General features: G+C 38.7%; 1 protein-coding gene across 1 annotated transcript in view; it reads left to right on the top strand.

Annotated features, from left to right (window-relative positions):
* Window positions 1-22,342, top strand: part of LOC311087497 (corticotropin-releasing factor receptor 2) — a 79,035-nt gene that overhangs the window by 15,803 nt on the left and 40,890 nt on the right. Inside the window, exons 3-6 of the mRNA XM_084120827.1 lie at window positions 12,781-12,866; window positions 15,349-15,455; window positions 17,329-17,446; window positions 18,406-18,559. Coding sequence (XP_083976953.1) covers window positions 12,781-12,866; window positions 15,349-15,455; window positions 17,329-17,446; window positions 18,406-18,559 — 465 coding nt within the window. The remainder of the gene's footprint in view (window positions 1-12,780; window positions 12,867-15,348; window positions 15,456-17,328; window positions 17,447-18,405; window positions 18,560-22,342) is intronic.

Genomic DNA, 22,342 nt, shown 5'->3' with positions numbered 1-22,342 from the left:
ATCTACAGTAACATGCTGTATACAGGTTCTACAGTAAGCATTTGCTCATTTTACAGTAATAATGCTGTGAAAACTACAGAAATTTGTTACAGTGTAATACAGTGATAAAAGACATACATAGATCCATATATTTCTGTAAGGTAGATTAAATCACTTTGTTACTTTTGTTGGCATTTGTTATCCACCTTATTGTCTGTGAATGTGCGAGACTTATGATTCATTAGCCGCTATAGGGAAATAAAGGATAACAAAGTGCAGAAAACAGCAACAATATTTGTGCTACTGTCAGCACAGTATGCAGGAACAGACTGAAGAGGCAGATGATGAAGTTCACACGCAATATTTAATAATAATCCACAAGACCATCCAAAATAGGGCAGAGGAAAAACACACCGCACGCAAACGTGACCATTTAAACAGCAAACTCAAACAAGATAATTAATCAAACACAGCTGAAAAGAACGAACTCATGATGACGTTGCTATAGAAACAAAGGAGGAGCGGGAAAATGAACAAAGGACGATAGAAAACTTGTGAACACAAACTAAAAGTCCATGATAACTAAACAAACTGAACATAACTGGGACAGCTACAAACCAGTGTATTTATAATTACAACATTACATTAAAATAATATGGTAAGAAATACCAGTTTGTAATATAAAGTAGCGTAACAAGCTGTTTTGTACAGCAAAAAATAACCGGCAGCGGGTGACACCAGAGGCCAAACAAATTTCAAGTAAGTAGATAAATAAATAAATGAACTGAATGCAATTAAGGGTGAAGTGCAGAGAGATGCAGGAGCAGTGTGTGACATGGCATCTTATACACAGTCTGACGAAGAGCCTGTGCTTCATCAAAAATCTTTTTTTTGTGCATATTTTGTAACCTTGGCGTGACTTTTTCTGTGTTTTTTTTTTTTAAATCTTATACACAGAAGCCATCGGCAGATGCTGCTATATTTAGTGGCACATCTGGATTTCAGTGGCATGTGCCAGTGGACTGTGGCATGATGTGCCACTGAAACAATGGGGGGAAGGTTGGGATGATTCCAGGAGTCCCGATCAGTGTTTATTGCCATTGGGCTAGTTTATTTTTTTATTTGGCTAGCTCTCTGCCAGAACATAATGTAGATGATGCACACCACTCTACACCACTTCCACATGGCTACAGTCCAGCGGAGCGTCAGTGGGCAGAAGAAGGAGAACTGTCCTGCCAATGCCGCCGTCACTCGCCCAGATGCTGACGAACAGCTTGAACCCAGTAGAGTTGGGGTACTCGAACTCGGACTCGGACTCGAGTCCAATTTTTAATGAACTCGGACTTGTCACGCACTCGGATGAATTTGTACTCGGACTTGACACGGACTCGGACATTTTAGACTCGGAAAATTTGCCGAGTACAGTCGAGTCCGGGCACTGGAGGACACAATATTATTCAAAAACGAAACGAAACGAAACTGCTTACATTGTGTTGTGTCAGTGTTGAGCATTGTAGCCAATCACAGATATGTATATTAAGCACATGAACACAGTGGCCAATCAGAGGCGTTTTGAGTCACCATGCGGAGAAGTCGCTCAAAAAGTTCAGAATCAGCGCGAGTTTTATCCTTTCGCAAATCTCCTCAAAAACGACAAAGTCTTGACGCGATATAAATAAGAGATTCGCTGTGCAGTGCGGACAACTTCAGTGTTTATGACTTGAGTTTCAGTGAGAGTACAGAACGTAAGTGAAAGAAGTAAGTGATGGCTTAAAGTGAGCGCTATTGACAATCTAAATAATATATTTTTTTCATGCTTGTAGAGGACCAGTGGTTACGTTCACACTGTAAATTAAAAAGAGTGATAGCTGCATTTAAATGTGGGAGAGAATCCGCAGAATGTTAGTCCTGTGAGTCATGAAATTGCGATGATTGACACAGTAACCATAGCAACATGAGAACGTGATAACCAAAGCAACATTTTGGCGTCTAATAATGTTATGATTTTTGTTACATTGATTTAGCCTACACTTTAGTCATAAGTTTACATACACCTTGCAGAATCTCCAAAATGTAATATTTATTTATTTTTTAAGGAGGATGATCATAAAAACATTGTTTCTAGGCTATTTATTACTGCCCTGAAAAATCTTTTTCACATAATGGATGTTTAATAGCCTAGTCCACAATAAAAAAATACAAACACAAAATACAAGACAAATTACATAGGCTTGATTTTAATATTGTGTTTCTTTACCTGAATGATCCACAAGTTTTTTTTTTTTTTTGTTTTTTTAATGGTTGTTCATGAGGAAAAATCCTCCAGCTCCTGCACATTCTTTGCTTTTCCAGCATCGTCTGCATATTTGACTCCTTACTAGCAGTGACTATGATTGTGAGATCCATCTTGTCACACTGAAGACAACTGATGGACTCATACACAACTATTACAAACCCTGCAAACATTTAGTGATGCTCAAGAAGGAAGCAACCATTAGGAGCCAGGGAGTGTACATTTTTGAACTGGATCATTGGTGTAAATTGCTCTTATTTTATTTAAAAATTCATTAATTAATTTAGTCCTGCCATTTAGAGGCTAAATAAGATATTAGCATGTAAAACAAAATAAGATCATCAAAATAAATAAAAATTAAAAAATCAACGTCATCTTGCTCGAAAGTTTACTCCTGGCTCTTAATTCATCGTGTTATATTCTTGAGCATTACCTTGCAGAATCTGAAAGATGTACGATAGGTAAACGTATGACTGTAACTATACATTGGAATCATTTTGTAAGGTTTAACATATTAATTTAAGAGCTCAGTGTTGAGACCTTTCACTGGAATTTGATTGACATGCGATCTGACCAGATAATGCAGATACCTGCCATTTGTGTCCGACAAACAAACCAAACCAGATAGTAGATTAAAGTCATTGGACTTGAACTTGAAAAATGGTGTGTATTGAATTCTTTTTGCAGTTCTGATGTTCATTCATGTTTAATTCGTGCTATAACTAGAAGATATTATCAGTTCATGTGCTGCTTGAGTTGAGGCCTATATTAAAGCACCACAAAACGGTGTGTATTGTTTTAATTTCATAAAAATTACAAAATTTGAAAGCTGAGACTTTATTTCATACCAGAAGTAGCCTTGTCTTGTCTGTTGGCGCATTGTCAGTGTCCTCTTTGCTCCGCAATATATATTTCACTGTGTGAGAACATATTTCCGGAGTGAGAGCGGAATGGCTTGTCGGACGTAGCGACAGTAAGAGGGGCGGGTCTTTGTGAAAGGTCAATTTAAAACCATTTAAATCTTTGTGGACTCGGCCGGACTCGACTCGGACTCGGATGTTAAGGACTCGGACTCAAGTGCGACTCGGCCCTCTTTGGACTCGGACTTGGACTCGGACTCGATTGTTAAGGACTTGGACTCGACTCGGACTCGACAATGGTGGACTCGGACCCAACACTAGAACCCAGTCTACGTGCTCGCACAGACATGCATTCAACAAGAGATCTTTCTCATCACTAAAGTCCGGAGAGACTGTTAGGATTAAGAACTTTTGGCCAGACTTATTTGAAGATGACAACATACCTGAAGATGACCAGATAACCTGACAGTCACACAATCCATCATTCAGCTCGAAGCCCTCAGCCTGCTATACCTACCCGACATGGATCTTACACACGGTTGGGGCGTTTGTCTGTCCCGCTAGGACGAATGAACCTTTAGTTCATGGCTGGTGATCAAAGAGGCAGAATAATCCTCTCACCGTGCCAGGAAAACATTGTGAAAAAAGAGAAGATCTATGTTCATGTGAAACAACAACAAAAAAGAAACAAAACTATTGTAATTTTAATAAAACAGTAATTTTCTCCGGTGTTAGAGAAGAATTGCATGTAGACACTTAAAAGTGGGTAAAATGGTTACAGTTTTTTTATTATGCCGGAATAGTAACATATTTGAGTAAACAGTTGGGGAAGGGGAGATGTAGTGATGTAGTTGGTGAGATCGTTACCTAATTAGCCACGCCCCTAAGCAGAGAGTTGGTCACTGTGCAAATATAGTTCACTTACACACATGCTGTGCTGTTTGATCAGTGACTCGGCTCATCCACAAACACATTCTGTAGTTAAATGATGGGTAAATATTTCCTGAATACAACAGTGAAGTTTTGAGGTATTTATTGAGGTCAATAAAAACTTGTGAAAATAAATCAAGTTAAACTCACCTCAGTGGAAAAATAAAAGAAAGAGATGGTGGGCTGGTAAATCCAAAGTGAGAATGATTTAACAAGTGCAAACAGAAAACAGTGGGAAGATGTGAAGGCATCTATTGTGTAGACTTCTGAAGCGTCAGAGAGAACAGTCACTGCGGAGGAGAGAGCGTTTGATTCTGTGTGCCAACACAGACGTGAAAATAGGGTCTCCGAGCAATTAAATGTGATCCTCTCTAAAGCTGTATCCAAGTTACATAAAGGCCATTTTTGTTGATTTTAAGGCTATTTGAGATGAACCTTGTAACATTTATCAACTGGTTTCCACTTCTGCTTCACCTGGAGGAATCATTCTTCAAAAGTGGAGGCAAAGATTCCCATACTGACAAATAAAACAACTTCCCTAAATTCATTCTGGGCTTTTTTTTCTTCACAAGGGATAAAGTCTTATTGTTGCGTATTTTACTAAAGTAATCACATGTATACTTTAAGAGGGATTGTTGTTGTACTAGAGGGTTGTGTAGAGCAGCACCCATATTTGCTCATTCCAGTGCTATTTTTTAGTGTGAAATATGCTAAATGAAGGTGAAAAAAAAGATTGTTAATGGTCAGTGGGTGTTTTGTGAGACATTTTACTGTAGTTCTTTTCTAGGTAAAAATAAATAATAGTTTAGGATCCTAGTTACTACAACAATGGCCTTTTCTCACTAGGGGTGTAACGGTTCACAAAATTCACGGTTCGGTTCAGTACGATACACTTGTGTCACGGTTCGGTACGTTTTCGATACAGCAAAAAGAAAGAAATGCCAGAGTTTTTTTTTTTTTTTAATTAAAACTAACATAATAAAGTATGATTTTTTTTTTTTTTTTTACTTTGAGCAATGATGGAGCTATAATAGACTCTTCTTATGAGCTACATGAAATGTAGCCTAATATTGTAGTAGTTATAAACAAAGGTCTGTTTTACCGGTATAGTTCAGATTAACATTTGAGGGCAGCAATTTTATTCATAATGTCAAAATAAAACCAACGTAATGTTACTTGAAAGCATTATAGCCTACTATTCCTGCCAAACTTCCATGGTTGCAGTTAGTGTTACTACAGTAAATCCATGGTGAATGTTGCTGATCTGTGGACACTGGATAGTTCATTCATTGCACAATGTTTCTTCCTGGTTTCCACGTCAGCGCTGTTCGATCCGTTAAAACAGAGAAATGTGAATGTTTCTCACTAGATCTCGCAGCGATGTTATTACTTCTGTGGCAAATTCAAATGATTTATTTACTGGATCTCTTAGCACTGTGTAGTAACAGTGTCGCTTGATCAAGATCGGCTCGCGCTGCACTGGTCCAAACTGATAAACAACGGTCCGTCAACCACACAATAACGAGTAGCTCAATTTTGTTCCGCTTACCTTACGTTTGCCATTTGATGTGGGACAATGTTGACCCGCCTACATTTGAAATAACAAAATTTTGGTCGGCAGGAAAAATGGTCCAACGAACCATTCGGTTTGAAAATGCGTACCGAACACCGAACCAAAAGCCTCGTACCGAATGGTTCAATACGAATACGTGTACCATTACACCCCTAGTTCTCACTGATGTGGTCAAATAATGCAAATGCAGGGATGTGTGTTGGAGCAGAGTTGGAAATAAAATAGAGTTTTGCGCAACTAGACAAACCAAAGATTCACACACCTTTACACACACATAGACAAACAATGTTTATTTATTATGTATATATTTTCTGTATTTCATTTTTTTTGTATTCTCTAACTGAAATACACACAATGAATAGTTTTTGAGAAAGAGTATAGCTAGAGTATAGCTTTATAAATTTTTCGTGGACTCTTCGTGGACTCCAGTTGCTCTGGTAATTTGCTTTGATGAGATCTCTTCTGAAAGAGTTCATTATCTCAGGAGACAAATCTGGGACACAGCAAGCGTAGGCTAAAGTCTCCATTTGATCTCCACGAAGCCCCTTAACCCACACTGTACTGCTGGCGGGCAGTTGATCCGACCTATACATTATACATTATAGCAAAAATAATAGTAAGTACATTTTTTGACAAGAGACATCATTATGTTTTCCCATCTCTGTATGTGATCAGACCATTTAAACCCGCCACTCTCCGGAAAAGTTTTCAGTCCAAGGATTCAGTAAGGCAATGCATTCAATCAGTCAGTCCAAAACCGGTCAGATTAAATTAGAGATGGCAGAGAGAATAGAGACTCATGTCCAGTTTTCAAAAATTTATCAATCCAGTGTGTATTTAGATTTTAAAAAACAACCTGAATATGAACCAATCCTTGAGTCGTGCGACGACTCTGTTACAGTGCTGAGTGACTGAAACATTCAGCTGGCGCCTGAGCATTATGAAGGCAAACTACGACTCTCGGCTGATGACCAAACCAGTGTCTTGCTAGTAAAGTTTTGATTGATGTCGATTGTAATCAAGGCAAAGACGATTGCAGTGACATACAGGAATAGAACATTAAGCATGCGTGAGTCTGTTAATTTTAATGCACAAACAAACCATGTATGTGCGCTCTCAAAATTCATGCCTGGCGAGTGTTTTATAATGGACTTGTGGAAAAAGTGTGTTTTGGTGGAGTTTATTAGTCTCGCGTAGCCAGAGCTTCAGACTGACGGCAGAAGGCTTGGACTCTATCGAATACGTGATACACCCAAGAGCACGTTTGACTGACACGTAACGCAAGTTACGCAACCAATCACAGTTTGCTTTGTTCCGCGTTATGTTTAGGGGCGTGACAATATAATGTTGATATCCCTACATAACAGACCGGCGTGCATCTAATAAATTATTAATTCAAGGACGTTGTGCAAGTTTACTGCAACAGTGGAGCCGCGAACTTCACATACTTCCAAAGCGTTAAATAAATCCAGCGTTTAGTTGATCCTGGTAAGCGCTTATTGTCACAGTTGTAAACACAACGGCTTTCTTCTTCCACGAGGGGTTTTGGCGTCACGGCATTTGTTTCCCAGTGGACCGATAAAAAACACAACACGCACGTCTCCCGGACATCCTGTAGAATTCAACCAATCAGATCGCGACTTCGAAACTCCTGAAGTGTTTCCAGAAAAGCGTTCCATATGCTTCAGACGTTCTGCCAACGGTCCGTGGGCGTGACGTCTGAGGCTGAAACTAGGAGTTTATGTACATATGGATATCAGATGCTCCAAGCACAGACACAAACACTCACTCTGAAACTGTTCACTGTAGATGTTGACCCGCCTTCAGATCGCTGAGTTTCAAAACATTTAGAATGTTTTTATTAGGGATGCACGATATATATCGGCCACCATATCGATATCGGCCGATATATGTTAATTTTTAATGTTATCGTTATCGGCCCAATAAGAAAACTTGGCCGATCTATATCAAAGACGAAAAATAATTGATTATTTCCTTCAGGTGAGACACTTCAGATGCGCGCTGTTCATTATGATGTTATTTAATTGATTGAAATATGATTGGAATCACTTGAAAAAGGAAAATACAGTACACTCTGAGTACTTGGCCTTCCCGTCATATAACGTCACGTCACGTCACGTCACGTCACGTCACTAACAAATACTTTAGAAAAGGCCAATGAGATTTGGCGAGTTGGATTTGCATGCCACTCCCCTGGACATCCGCGTATAACAGGAGATGGCTCCACTTAGATTTGTTCTTCGTGGGTGAGCAGTCGCATCAGCGCTGACAGTTCATTCATCTCTGAAGAGGTCAAAAGCAGTTGGAAACCTGTACACTGTGCTTCAGTGGTCTCTCTCCAGCAATGCAAAGTTAAGTGCAGGGAGTTCCTCTAGGCACTTCGACAGCAAAAAAGAGCAAAGGTCTTCTAAAAGAGCAAACACCGGCGGACAGCGTCTTTTTAAAGATGCCTTTCCACCCATGTATTTCTGGATGTGTTCGACACCTTTCTCCCTCTGATGATCACAATCCCCACAGGTCTCCCATCCACTTAGCATGCTGTGCATCTGTTCCAGCAGAATTCCTCCACCTGGGGGAACTGTCCGAGGCTCCCGTCCAGGGCATGTAAGTTCATCTCGTCAGTGACGGCAGGGGCTTACAGTGCTGCTGGTCAGGCTGCCTCCGCCCTGCATGGCATGGCCATCCTGCAGGTCCATCAGGCCAAGCCAACTGCACTAGGGTAGTCCTAACCCAGGTTTGATGCAGGAGTTGCGCTTGGCACGGGCTCTGGGTCGGGTGATGTCCCCCCAGTGGTCCAGGAGCACCATCTCTGGCTTAACCTTGCGCAGACACGAGATGCTGAGAAAGTGCCACATACTCGATGCTCCCACCTCCCAAGGTGGCCGCTCTCGTGACACTGTCCAGGACTTCTCACAGCAGTTCTCGGCTGTGAACAGTGAAGAAGAACACAGGCTCCACTCCGTCCCCCGGTGGAGGGCCTTTGTTTTTTCGTTTATTGTAGGAGGTGATGCCAGACGTTGAATGGCCGATGGCTTTTTCACGGTCAGAAGAAGAGCAGTTTCCTCATTCCCTGGGTCATTCTCTCACAATTGATGCTTATGGCCCTCGTCACCACAACGGCCATGCATCGAATGCTTGCACAGGGAGTTCTATGGACGCAAACTCCTTGCCTCCTCACACTCCACTGCAGCTCACCCGCAGTCAGGGAAGTGAGCAAGGAAGGTGTTTCAATGCCTCTATGGCCCAGTCACTAGTTTGGGACGCATGTCCTTCTGACATGGCAACATCTGCTCCGTTGCAACGTGAGATACCCAACATAGGTATGTCAAAAAGCGTTCAACATCAACAGCGTGTTCAACAGCGTCCTGTTTGTCTCAGTGTAAGGCTAGAAAATGTCTGTCCTCTGTCCAAGGATCACGTTCCTTCTAGCGAAGAGCCTGTTCCTCCAGCCGAGATTGTTGTTGTGGGATGCGGGCAGATCTGTGATTGTTGAATAGGGCCCTGCACAAACTCCTGTTCAAAAGGCTGACACAGAAATGAATTCTGACATGCGTACCACATCAAGATTGGTTCACGGTGGTGGAACTGAAGGATGCATACACTCATTTCTCAATTCTTTCTTGACACAGACCGTTCCTAATGTTTGCCTTCGAGGTACGAGCATATCAGGCCAAGGTCCTCCCTTTCCGGCTGCCCCTGTCACCTCGCATCTTCACGAAGGTCACAGAGGCTCCCCTTGGCCTGCTAAGGGAAGTGGGTATTCACATTCTCAATTAACTCTACGACTGGCTAATTCTAGCACTCTCGAGTTTTATTGTGTGCACACAGGGACCTGGTGCTCGAGCACCTCAGCCGTTCGGGGCTTCAAGTCAAATGTGAAAAGAGTGAGTTCTCTCAGACGCAGAGCATCTCTTTTCTCGGTGTAGAATTGGACTCAGTCACTATGACAGCACGTCTTATGAGCGAGCGCACCCAGTTGTTGCTGAACTGCCTGAATTCGTTCAGGGGGAAAACAGCGGACTCAGTGAAACCATTTGGTGTCCTTGGTGGCGGTAACACAGCTCAGGTTGATGCATATTTCAGCACTGGCTTCAGACTCGAGTCATGACATGGGGTAATCTTTTTTATTTTAATTGAACATAGAACTGTGACTATCTCTCTTCAATTGAGGATACTTCTCTCCTCTTCTCCACTAAGCAAGTGGCACAGATATTGAATTTACGATCCATATTGTTACAGTTTTCAATTATTACTTGGGTTTATGCATAAACATGCCCAGAAACAAAAACATTAAAGCTATCACATGACTTTTTTTAAATCACTTTTTCCATATAACATTGTGAAGGTCTTACATACTATCCATTTTGGCCTTCATAAACTTAAGTGCTTTTACTTAACAAATGGAACAGATGCACTGTGACTCTAAACTCATTTGTCTTTTTCAAGCCAGACGGATGCTGTCACACCCTAAAACCTTATCATCTGCATGCAGAGAGAAACTGTCACTCACTCACACCAAATACACATATAATGATGGATGTAAAGATATTATAGAGGGTTGTGTAGATATTTCACTGGAACTAACATTATGTTTATTTTGTATTTCATTTCTTTATGCATTTGTTCATGTTCAATGTCAAATAACATCTATCTATCTATCTATCTATCTATCTATCTATCTATCTATCTATCTATCTATCTATCTATCTAACTATCTATCTATCTATCTATCTATCTATCTATCTATCTATCTATCTATCTATCTATCTATCTATCTATCTATCTATCTATCTATCTATCTATCTATCTATCTATCTATCATAAAACCATTAAGGTTCTGCTATTATTACAAGTCGAAGAAGAGTTTACTTAAAAGTCAAGTCACTTTTATTTATATAAAGCAGCTTCAGAGTAATAAACAGGGAAATAGCAGATTCACTGATGCAAACTTAAATAAATATGAGACAAATTCAGCTGGATAGCAGCTCTAAAAACAAAAATTTTACATTTTTCAGCTTGAGTAAGTTCAGTACAATAACAGTGTTGACGCTGCAAAATTTGTTTATAATACAAATTTGTTTCAGCCATAAAGCAGTATCATCATCCAGCGTCAATTCATCTCAATTTTTGTTTCCATCCAAAAGTGTCAGTACAGTCAAATAAAAAAAACTTGGTTATACAATTATTAGAAATGTGGCTAAAATGTCTGGTTTGCTATCTTTGCGGGGACTCTCCATAGATGTAATGGCTTAGCTTTCTAAATGGGGACATTATATAGACGTAATGGTTTTTATACTGAACAAACTGTATATTCTCTCCCTTTACACTAACCCTACCCCTAAACCTACCCATCACAGAAAACTTCCTGCATTTTTACAGTTAAAAAAAAAAAACCCTTCAATTTCTTTATTTCTGTCAGGACCACTATCGTCAAATACGATTGATAACTAGCATACAGTTTGGATTGGCGGTATGGTTTCGTTCTGGGCAAGAACTCCCTGCGCATTCATGCAGCCGAGCAGCAATAACCCCCCTTAGGGTAAACAGAACAGAACCAACATTAATGTATTGCAGATATCATTATTCAAGATTTTAATGTAACACATGATTCGAGAATTTAGTCTGATTCAAAGGGAAATCAGAATGCCAAATCCTGACTGAGAGAGGAGGAGCTGGGGATAGAGGAGGGTAATGAGCTCCTGAGAAACGCGATAGCTGCTGATAATACTGAAGGAGCTTATATATGAACACAGTGATAGGCGTCGTATTCCTATAGGTAGACGTGGATCAGCTGAGAGTCAGGTTTTGGTCTCTCTGGGTACAAATTTGTCCCCAAAACTTAGTTTGTACAAACAAACTATACACACACACACACACACACACACACACACACACACTCTTTTACTGAGACAAGAGGTTGTGGTTGTAATTTGTTTATCATGATTATCAGTTGTATTGTCAGCTTGAAAAACTCAGTCAGGGAAACAGTGGTGGGAATTATGCTAAGTATAGGAATGTACCATTGTGAATGGAGAATGGGTGTTTTTGCACCTGTTACATTCCATTTTCAGTTCAGATTGTAAATTCTGACTTTTGGGGATATGGGGATATTTCCTGTATCCATGTGGTAGGTTGTAATGACACAGAGATCATTAATTGGTTATGTGATGAAAAACATAACCTGTGTCAAGTGTACCCCCCAAAAGAGTTATTGTGCCCCTGATTTCAACCATGATTTCAACTGAGGCGAGCCCTTATCGAGCAAAAACACTTTCTGTCAGAGCGTTCTGTAAACCCATATGCTTCAGTGCAATGGCCATCACAATGCACTTTATACACAACAGCTGGATTTAGAATAGGTCATAATTGGCAGCGTGTCTCAAAATGGTGCTAATAGACCTACTGTTTACTCTTGCTAAACCAATATTCTCTAGAAATCCTAGTTACCTGATACCACGTGAGAACAACACACACAGATCTTCTTGCAGATCTTCTCACAGCCAAGCACATAATGACTGTAAGATTGCTGCATCTGTTGAAACAAGAAGTGACTTCTTCGTTGAGTATGGATAGAAAAGCTGACCCATTCTCTTTTAAAATGGCTGTAATAACGAGATGCAGTATATTAACAGGATTTTGAAAAATCTAATTAAGTTCCCAAGTGCAGCTTGGAAAAGAGATTAGAATTTTCCATTAAAAATGAAAAAAGTAAAATAACCAGAGCAAAGCAAGAACATTTAAGCATGATGGATTTTCAAAGATATGCAAAATAACTCCTTGGAATAAGAAACTAAGTGAATCGCTCTGCGCCTTTACAAATTACATGCTCAAATTCTCAAATGGAAACAACATATCAAATAGGTAAACTCTAAACTGGAAGGTTTACCTTAGATAGAGCCAACAGCCCTTGAAGTTGGGAAGAATTTAAACGAGTCAATGCCGTTGAGCTGTTATAATTGATGAGTGTGTTCAGCAAGTCCTTCAGTGAGGACATTTACTTCAAAGACTTCCAATTTACTTTAACTTTTGTGAATTTTAACTTATGACTGCTGAACAATGAACATGTTAACCTCTTTGGGCTTTAAGAACCACGCTGACTTTGTAATTCCTTTCATTCCCTGCAGGAATTGCTTACAGAGAGTGCTTGGACAATGGTACATGGGCACTGAAAAGTAACTACTCCAACTGTGAGCCCATTCTAGAGGAAAAGGTGGGTAAATGTGTTAGAAGCCTGAACTGTACTCCACTGAACTCTACTGTTTTGACTTAAGTGATATCCCCAGGATTGTTTATAACATTTCATTAGTAAAAGAAAAATGATCGATCATCACTTGATTCCCCTGGGAATATATAGTCAGTTCCGATTCAACAGGTCACATTGGGAAATAAGATCTGGGCACTTCGCTGGCCGCTGGCATTCCTGTCTGGCAAGAAAGCACACACATGATGAGCACTATGACTGGTGGCATTGATTGTCATGCAGGATGAGTCGGCTGGAAGGAGACCACACGAGGGAGGAGGATGGCTTCTCTGTATAGCACAACGTTGAGATCGCCTGCAATGACAACACTGCAAAAAATGCTTTTCTTACTAAGTATTTTTGTCTTGGTTCCAATCCAAATATCTACAAATTCTTAAATCAAGATGTATTTACTAGATGAGTAAAATGACATAAGATATTATGTCCTGTTTTAAGGGGGATTTAATCAAAATTAAGTGAGTTTTTGCTTAAAACAAGCAGAATTATCTGCCAGTGGGGTAAGGAAAATAATCTTGTTTTAAGATTGTTAAAATAATAAAAATCTTGAAACAAGATTATTTTCCTTACCCCACTGGCAGATAATTCTGCTTGTTTTAAGCAAAAACTCACTTAATTTTGATTAAATCCCCCTTAAAACAGGACATAATATCATATGTCATTTTACTCATCTAGTAAATACATCTTGATTTAATAATTTGTAGATATTTGGACTGGAGGGCCTACAAGCCCTCAGTCCTGCCTCTCTCCACCTATTGCGAACGGTCTGAGCACTGATGGGGGGATTGTGCATTACAGTTGCTTTTGGCATCCTTTACCAATGCTGCATGTGTGATTTTCAGACACTGACCCTGTGTATGTGTTGTTACACGTGGCTTTGTCACTCTGAGGACGACTTTCTCTCTCTCTGTAGCACTGTCTTAGGTTTCTCACAGTACAGATGTTGCAGTTGCCCTGGCCACATCTGCAGTCCTCAAGCCTCCATGCAGCACGTTTAATGCTTGTTCAGAACCACGGGCTTCTTTCTTTTGGTGTTTTTCAGAGTCAGTAGAAACGTGTTCATTGGTGTCCTAAGTTTTAATAACTGTAAACTTAATTGCCTTCCATCTGTAAGCTGTTACTGTCTTAATGATTGTTCCACAGGCTATTTTGATTTTCCAAAGTTATCTTTAATAAATACGGTAGCGTGAAAATTTACTCTTTTGTTTTTCAAGATGGGAGAACCTGACTCAGTGAACTGTTGTCTGAAATGCGGAATGCAGTGAAACTGACAGAGTCTCAAAGACAGGGAGGAGAAAGGCAGATATTCGTTGACGGTCTGACACAGTTCTCAGATTATTAATTCGAGGATCTCAACATGCAACATGGGGACTCATCCTGTTGAAACCACGATGCTTGTGTGAACCAAAACACTACTCCTCCCGCTCTGAAGTCTGAAGTGACAGTAAACAGACACATATTCAAGCCGAAAGAGATCACATCGTGAGCTTCCAGAACACACTGCGCATGGTCCGGGGAGAGTGAGAGAGCCTCGAGCTCCACACGGGATCTCCAGCAACCCGACTCTCGGTCCACGGTCTCGGGGGATTACTCTTTTCCTCAAAAGAAAGCACACTTTGAGTGAAGCACTTAATTTTTGAAAACTAATGCAGTGTGAAATCTCGATAAGCCGTTGAGCATGGCAAAAGCCAAAACACTGAACACACTTACAATGAGTGCCCTTGATCATAATAAGCAAGAAACATTGTGTTCCCCACTAAGGGAAGATTAACTCGAGTAGCTGAAACACAAGAAAACTCTGAAGACAGAACGGCAGATAAATCGTCCTCCTGAAGAAGAGCAATCTGAGGAGTGATGGCACTTGATGGTCCTTTATAAGTCACTGCAGTTATTCCCTTTCTGTACTCACTGCTTATTGTTTTCCTACTGCAAGACTAAAAGCTGCCCTGCTTCCCAGTTCTTTCAAAACTGTTTGGATTGGTTTAAATCAGTTAATGCTATTAATGTCAATGCTTTTAGGTCCTGTTGTTTACAGAATCCAAAACATTCTGAATGACATGCATGACATAACCCATTTGGCCCAATTATTTTGCTTTCCCCCCATATTATGAAGTAGCCCATATCTGACATTACTTCTCTCCATATCAGTCAACTTCTCCCTTCACTTCTGCATGGAAACATTCTGCAAAAGGACAATTGAATCCTTTAGTATGTTGTCTACAGTTTTGTGTCCTCTTTCAAGGACTCATGAGTTTCAAGTCTTTTAGAAGCTTCCATAAGATATTAAGTAAGGACAAAATGGTCATTGAGTAATAACTATTGATTTGTGCTAAAATTGCAATCATTTATCATATTATATCATATCATATGCTAGGAAGAGAATGAATCGCTTCTTTAATCATGTCAGAATTAATAATGAATCTGTTTTCCACAGAGGAAGTACCCCATGCACTACAAGATAGCCCTCATCATAAACTACTTCGGTCACTGTATATCTGTGGGAGCTCTCGTTATTGCCTTCATTCTCTTTCTGTGCTTGAGGTAAGTGTGTCAGGGATCTCTCAGCACTTGTCTTGTGCTAAGACCTTGTTCAAAGTTAAGAAATCTAAAACGAAAGAAAGAAAAAAAAAGAACAAATTTAATATGTTTTGACAATTAAGGGCCAGATTACTAATCAGGGCATCAGAGGAAAGTTCTGGTCGTGATCTACTGACGACACCCACATTAAAGAACACAGACTCGGATTAATCATTTCCATAATGATCAACACAATCTACTCGTTAGCGTCTGGTTTAAGACTGACTTTTTTTGGGTGGTAAATAATGGCGCAAACACCAGTAAATTGACGAGGGCAAACCTTAGTAAATCACCTTGCGTGATTCATTTAAATACTCTCCTCACATAAATTTAAATATGTAATAGTAAATCCTGACAGTAGCTTTTTAACGGCTGAAAAAGATGATTGCGCTGGAAGCTGTTAGTAAATCTGACCCTAAGCCTTAGACTTAAAGATAATGAAGATTGTATATACACTAAAGGAAAAATGTAGTCATTATAATATCTACTCTAATTTTCTCTTTTTTGTGGAACACTCAAAGATAATTTTTTGAAGTCGTTGGTCGTTTTTTTTTTTTTTTATACCAAATAATGGGGAATTTTACCTTTTATTTTATATTAAAATGACATAAAAACATATAAAAGTATGCTCTTTTTCAAATCTTCTGAAGTCATATGATAGCTCTGAAAAAGACAAGTCATTACACAGTGTCACGGATTGTCTGTCTTTCCTTGTGCTCTTGTTGTGTAGTCATTTGTTTTGTATTTTGCTTTATTGAGGGGTGTCCAATCTCTAACCATATGTGACCCTGGACCACAAAACCAGTCACATGGGTCAATTTTTGGAAATTGAGATTCATACATCATCTGAAAGCTGAATACATGTATGGTTTGTTAGGATAGGACAGTATTAGGATAGGCCAAGATACAACTATTTGAGCATCTGGAATCTGAGGGTGCAAAAAAACATTGCAAAAATCTCCTTTAAAGTTTAAACTTTACAATTGTGCTGCATTCATTCACAAAAATAAATGTTTTATATATTAACGGTAGGAAATTTACTAATATCTTAAAGGAACATGATCTTTACTTAATATCCTAATGATTTTTGGCATAAAAGAAAAATCGATAATATTGATCCCTATTGTTGGCTCAAATATATCAGTGCGACTCGTGACTGGTTTTGTGACCCAGGGTCACATATGGCATATAATCAAGAGTTTAACTGGAGTATTAGCTGCGGTCATAGTAGTCACAAGCAAAACCATGCTCTTCGTAGTATATGGTTACTTATAATAATAATAAATAGAATTTATTTATAATAATATTTATATTTATAATAATAGGGTGGTGCAGAATTGAAACGTGTGTAATTACCGGTGTGTTTATGGCACACTGTTTTCTGATATAACTTGTCAATGCAGTTTACACAGCGGTGGCTGTTTTCAGCTATCTTCACCTCAGATCCTTTAATGTGCCCGTATCATACGAGTGTATTGAACAGAACGTGTATGGATCAAGCTTTGAGCTCAGTGAGTCTAGATCCAGCGCTCTAGTCTTCTGTCACTCACACGTGACGCTTATTTATGGAAAGATAATGAAATCCAAACTGTATTATGTCATTATGAATGCTCTGCAACCTTTACAGTGCATTTGATGTGTGTATTTCCTGAACCACTGAGAATCACTGCACAAAATAACACAAATACCGACCTTTAGCTGTGTCTCTAGCTCCTCTTTGCTCTTTGTCCCATATTCATGCTTATGAATTTCCATAATCAGCTCATGCAATGCTAAAACTGTGTCACAGTGTAATTGCTGAAATGATTGTTTTTTTTTAAATCTTTTTTAATTCAAGGAGCATCCGATGCCTTCGCAACATAATCCACTGGAACTTGATTACGACCTTCATTCTGAGGAATGTAATGTGGTTTTTGCTTCAACTGATTGACCAAAACATTTATGAGACAAATGAGGTATGAAACACTTTTAAACTACATTTCAGCTTATTAATATGTGAACAGATCAGCAGGTTTTGGACATTTACATTTACGATGGTGGCAGACGATTCCTCACGATATTATGTTCAAAAAAAGTAGCTGAAGATATTGCATGAAGTATATTCTTCAATTGTCTGCTGGCATAAACTGCCTCATTAGAGTCTTCCAGCATCTTTCTCTCCGCTGACGAGAGGATCTACAGGACTTTATCTAGACAGAACGACTGTAGTCTTCACTGACACAAAGACAGTAACAATGTGATTGTGACACGAGTGCCATTGCTTTACAACATAATACAAATAGTTCATTACACATTATTGGAGTAAGTAAATTTAAAGGGATAGTCCAACCAAAAATGAAAATTTGATAATTTCATCCCCATGCCATCCTAGATGAATATGACTTTCTTTCTTCAGATGAATACAAATGAAGTTATATTTCTGTAAAGAAGCATGTGATGTAGGTCTGACTCTGACAGTACAGTGCGATGCTGAACACCAGTTCACTAGCTACTGTCAGCAATACTGCGCAGCATCCATTGAGTCAGAATATTATTGCTGTTTGCTTTTCAGGGACTGTAAAGTATATCCTAGCAGAAGTATATCTCACTGAATTGAATAATAATTTTATGGAAATCTGTGAAATGTATTATGCAGTAACCATTTAGTAGTAATGGCTGTTGAACATGTTGTGCATAACAACACGGTTTGGCTTGCCACATTATTTTCCAGGTGCAGTATTAATATTGCAGTATTTGCAATAATTTATCACCGTGCAAAACACTTTTATGAAATATTTGAGAAATCTGGGGTATGATGTTGTTTTAAGACCTAGAATAAGATTCCTGTTAGCATCAAGTAAAAGTAATGCATCCAAAGAGTTCACCTCAATTAACACCCTTTCTCTTTCTCCTTCTTCTCTCTCTCTCTGTATAGCCCTGGTGCCGTCTTATAACAACAATCTATAATTACTTTGTGGTGACCAATTTTTTCTGGATGTTTGTGGAGGGCTGCTATCTTCACACGGCGATTGTGATGACATATTCCACAGACAAGCTTCGTAAATGGGTCTTCCTCTTCATCGGATGGTGTGAGTTGATTTCTCTACATGAGTGTACTCGTTTTGAAAGGCCTAATCATCTGCAATTTAAATTAGCTGTGAGGAAAGAAGTGGAAATGTAGTCTGCTATTCAGCAAAGTTTTGTTTTATTTGGAAGTTTTCTGTGCGTCATGTGACTTTATTAGAGTGAAACCTGTAAAAAAAAAATGTTTTCGGTCCAATCAGAAGTATAAATGATACAGATATTGCAGAACACAAGAGTCAAGCACCCAAACTTAAAGGTGAGATTTACAAGGTTCAATGTGAGAATTAAAAAATAGTTTTAAAAATGTTTGGTAACACTTTACTTGAAGGGGTGTGCATAAGACTGACATGACACATGACATAAATATGAAGGAGGTTTTATGAATGTTTATGAAAACTGTCATTAAGAGTCATTCGCTCAATTATGACATTTTTAATGCAAATATGACATTGTTTGAGATGTCTTTGTTATGACAACTTAAACAAAAACATCATAACCTGTCATAAATATGTCATAAACATGACATAGCAGATTAATTATCAAACTTAAGAAACTACTTAGCTTTTGGGTTAACCTTACATTATATTACTGACCACTTTTTTTCCAGTGGTACAAATTGAATTTGTCATTAAAATGTCATTAAGTGTTAATACTGTCAAATTATTGTCAAACTAATACTGGATTACTGGAAAAAGTGGTCAGAAATATATTCATGACAGTTATAATGGCCTCATGATAGCCAATGTCAGAACCAGCCACATGACAGTTTAATGTAATGTTAACCCATAAAGCTAAGTAGTTTCTTAAGTTTGATAATTAATCTGCTATGTACGGTGGCCGAGAGAGCTCAACGCGCTGAAACTGAAGAAAACACATGCAAATAGAAAAAACACCCGCAAATTAAGTAAACATCTTCATCAGTTTCACAACACATGTGTGCTCCAAATACTCACAACACAACCAAATACAGAAACGCACTGCAAATAGGACAGAACACAACGGAAATGTTTCCGGGGAACCCAATAAGTGACGGACGGACGGCTGGGACGTGCTTATTGCTCGTGAGCTTTACCTATGCCCTACTCTCTTAAAAGGGCAGACGGCAGAGCCCTTGAATTGGGCACTTTGGAGGGAGCGGGGCACTTGTGTGCCATGTTGATGAAGGGAGCAACGAAAGACAACGTAATTTCCTCATTATTTTCACCTGGGATGTTCCCATGACAACGCAGCGCGTGTCCATCAGCTGAATAGCTGTTCTTACCAGAAAAAAATATAGTATTATTGCTGTTAACATAACTGTTGCAAATAAATATACATTTTATACAACAAAGTTTTTAAAATATGCGTTATATCTGTGTGTGAGTGTCTCAACTTTAAAACTTGCCGTCTCATATTTGGACCCTAGCTGCATTCTAACATTTCTTATGAAACTTATTTTAACATAACATGACAAAATGTGTACAATGTAACTGATGTATAGATTAATGTCTTTCCCTCATGTTCTTTTTCTCTATCTTTATTTATTTATTTATTTTAGTCTTCAGCTCATTGTTCTTTTTAGTATTCTTATGACATTGAACATATTGTAAATACATTTTGTACATTGTATACAAAGTTGTATGTCATAAACGTGTCATCTCTGTATGTTTTGCAAAAAAAATGAAATAATAATAAAAGTAGACAGCTGTAAGCACGTCCTAGCCGGGTCCGTCACTTATTGGGTTCCCCGGAAACATTTCCGTTGTGTTCTGTCCTATTTGCAGTGCGTTTCTGTATTTGGTTGTGTTGTGAGTATTTGGAGCACACATGTGTTGTGAAACTGATGAAGATGTTTACTTAATTTGCGGGTGTTTTTTCTATTTGCATGTGTTTTCTTCAGTTTCAGCGCGTTGAGCTCTCTCGGCCACCGTACCTATGTCATGTTTATGACATATTTATGACAGGTTATGATGTATTGGTTTATGTCAAGTTGTCATAACGAAGACATCTCAAACAATGTCATATTTGCATAAAAAAATGTCATAATTGAGCGAATGACACTTAATGACAGTTGTCATAAACATGCATAAAACCTCCGTCATATTTATGACTTGTGTCATGTCATGATTATGAAGGTGTCATGTCAGTCTTAGGCGAGTCTCACGTGTTCAAGTCTCGAGCAAGACTCGAGTCGCAGTGCACCTGAACCGAGCAAGTCCAGTCAAAATACCAAACAGAAAAAAAGTGGAGTTTATATTGGCCTCAACCTTGTTTACTTTCCCCTCAGAAATGATTAGCTTTCTTAATTATGCATTTATACTGTAATATTAATAATAATAATCATATGATTTATTTTAGTACATATTTATTATTATTAAAATTTTGAATAACAATTATACAACATTTTTTGAAGATAAAACAGTCGAAGGTAAATTCACAAGTGTGATGCATTAATTGCATTGGTTTTATAATAAATGTCATATGTTTAACTTTGATTATGTATTTTTTTTTTATGGAATATCACAGACAGAAATTAACTTTCCCACTAAGGGCCAATATTTGACCCCTTAAATTGTCTTCCAGGGGCATTTCTTTTCTAATCATGTTAATGTATACATAATGCATTTACACTGCAATAACAACTGCATTAATAATGTTATGAGATTAATGTTTAAAGGCACAATATGTAACTTTTTTGCTTTAAAAATAGCAAAAATCACTATATCTATGTTATATATTTTTTTTAGTTGTGTACTTACATTATCCCGACTGTTTCCAACAACTTTCAAACCAGGAGAAATTTGTAATTTAATTCGAGAAACGTCCCGTTTCTTTATTTCCGTTTTGTCGCCGCCAATGCCGTCATATCCGCGTTGTCCCTGGTTTCCGCTCGTGCTGCCATGGCAACCAGAGCTATGAAGCAGAGCCCTCTGATAGTAACCAAAGCGACTGACGCGGACAACTTTGTAGTTCGCAATGTCTATCTGCACGCTGTTGTTGTTTCGTTCAAACATTACGGACCATGGCAAGCAGACTTTGGATAAAAAAAGGAGAACTAAAACGAGAATCAATATCAGCGCGGTGTTTTCGAGATGCCGAGAGCTCCCATAGACAGTATATAAACAAGAGCTCCACGTCCGAGACTTCGACCGCTCCTACATGTACTTTATTAAACAGGTGAGCACATTTACATAAAACTAATCAATGTTTTATAGTTCAACAATGATAAAATGTTAGAATATGATCTGTGTGTTATTCTAATGTTGATCTAGCTCACTGCTAGTCTCATACAGACAGACTAACACATACATTTCAACACATTCAAATGCAGTTTAGTGTGCTAGTGTAAAGTTAGACCAAGTGAAACAGCGCTGCGTTACCTCACAAGTTTAATTTGTCTGATAAACTGACCTGTGAGTAGTAATTCTGCGTGTAGTTCGGTAGAATATTCCTTTTATATCTGCGGGACTCGCGTCGCGTTTGGAGCGGTTTGGAGCTGATAGCTGTCTCTTAGCAATCCCGAACTGCTTCATATCACAGTCATGATAAAAGCATCTGTATTCAGTCATCCATAAACATTATTAGATCAGTCGGCTTGACGTTGACGACAAGATCCATAATTCTTAGCAAATGTTGCTCATCAAACTACGCCTTTGTTATTGTAAATAGGTTAGCGACCCCTAGTGGCGAAAAATGCCATACTGTGCCTTTAATGGATTGTGTTTAATGGAATCTCAATGGTTATGAGATTAAATTAATTTAAATATAAAAATTTAAATTTAGAAAAAATGAAATGAAAGAAGGGGAAA

Source organism: Abramis brama, assembly GCF_963993115.1.
Source record: "Abramis brama genome assembly, chromosome: 7".
In the NCBI taxonomy this organism is placed as follows: domain Eukaryota; kingdom Metazoa; phylum Chordata; class Actinopteri; order Cypriniformes; family Leuciscidae; genus Abramis; species Abramis brama.
This window is presented reverse-complemented; position numbering and strand designations above follow the sequence as displayed.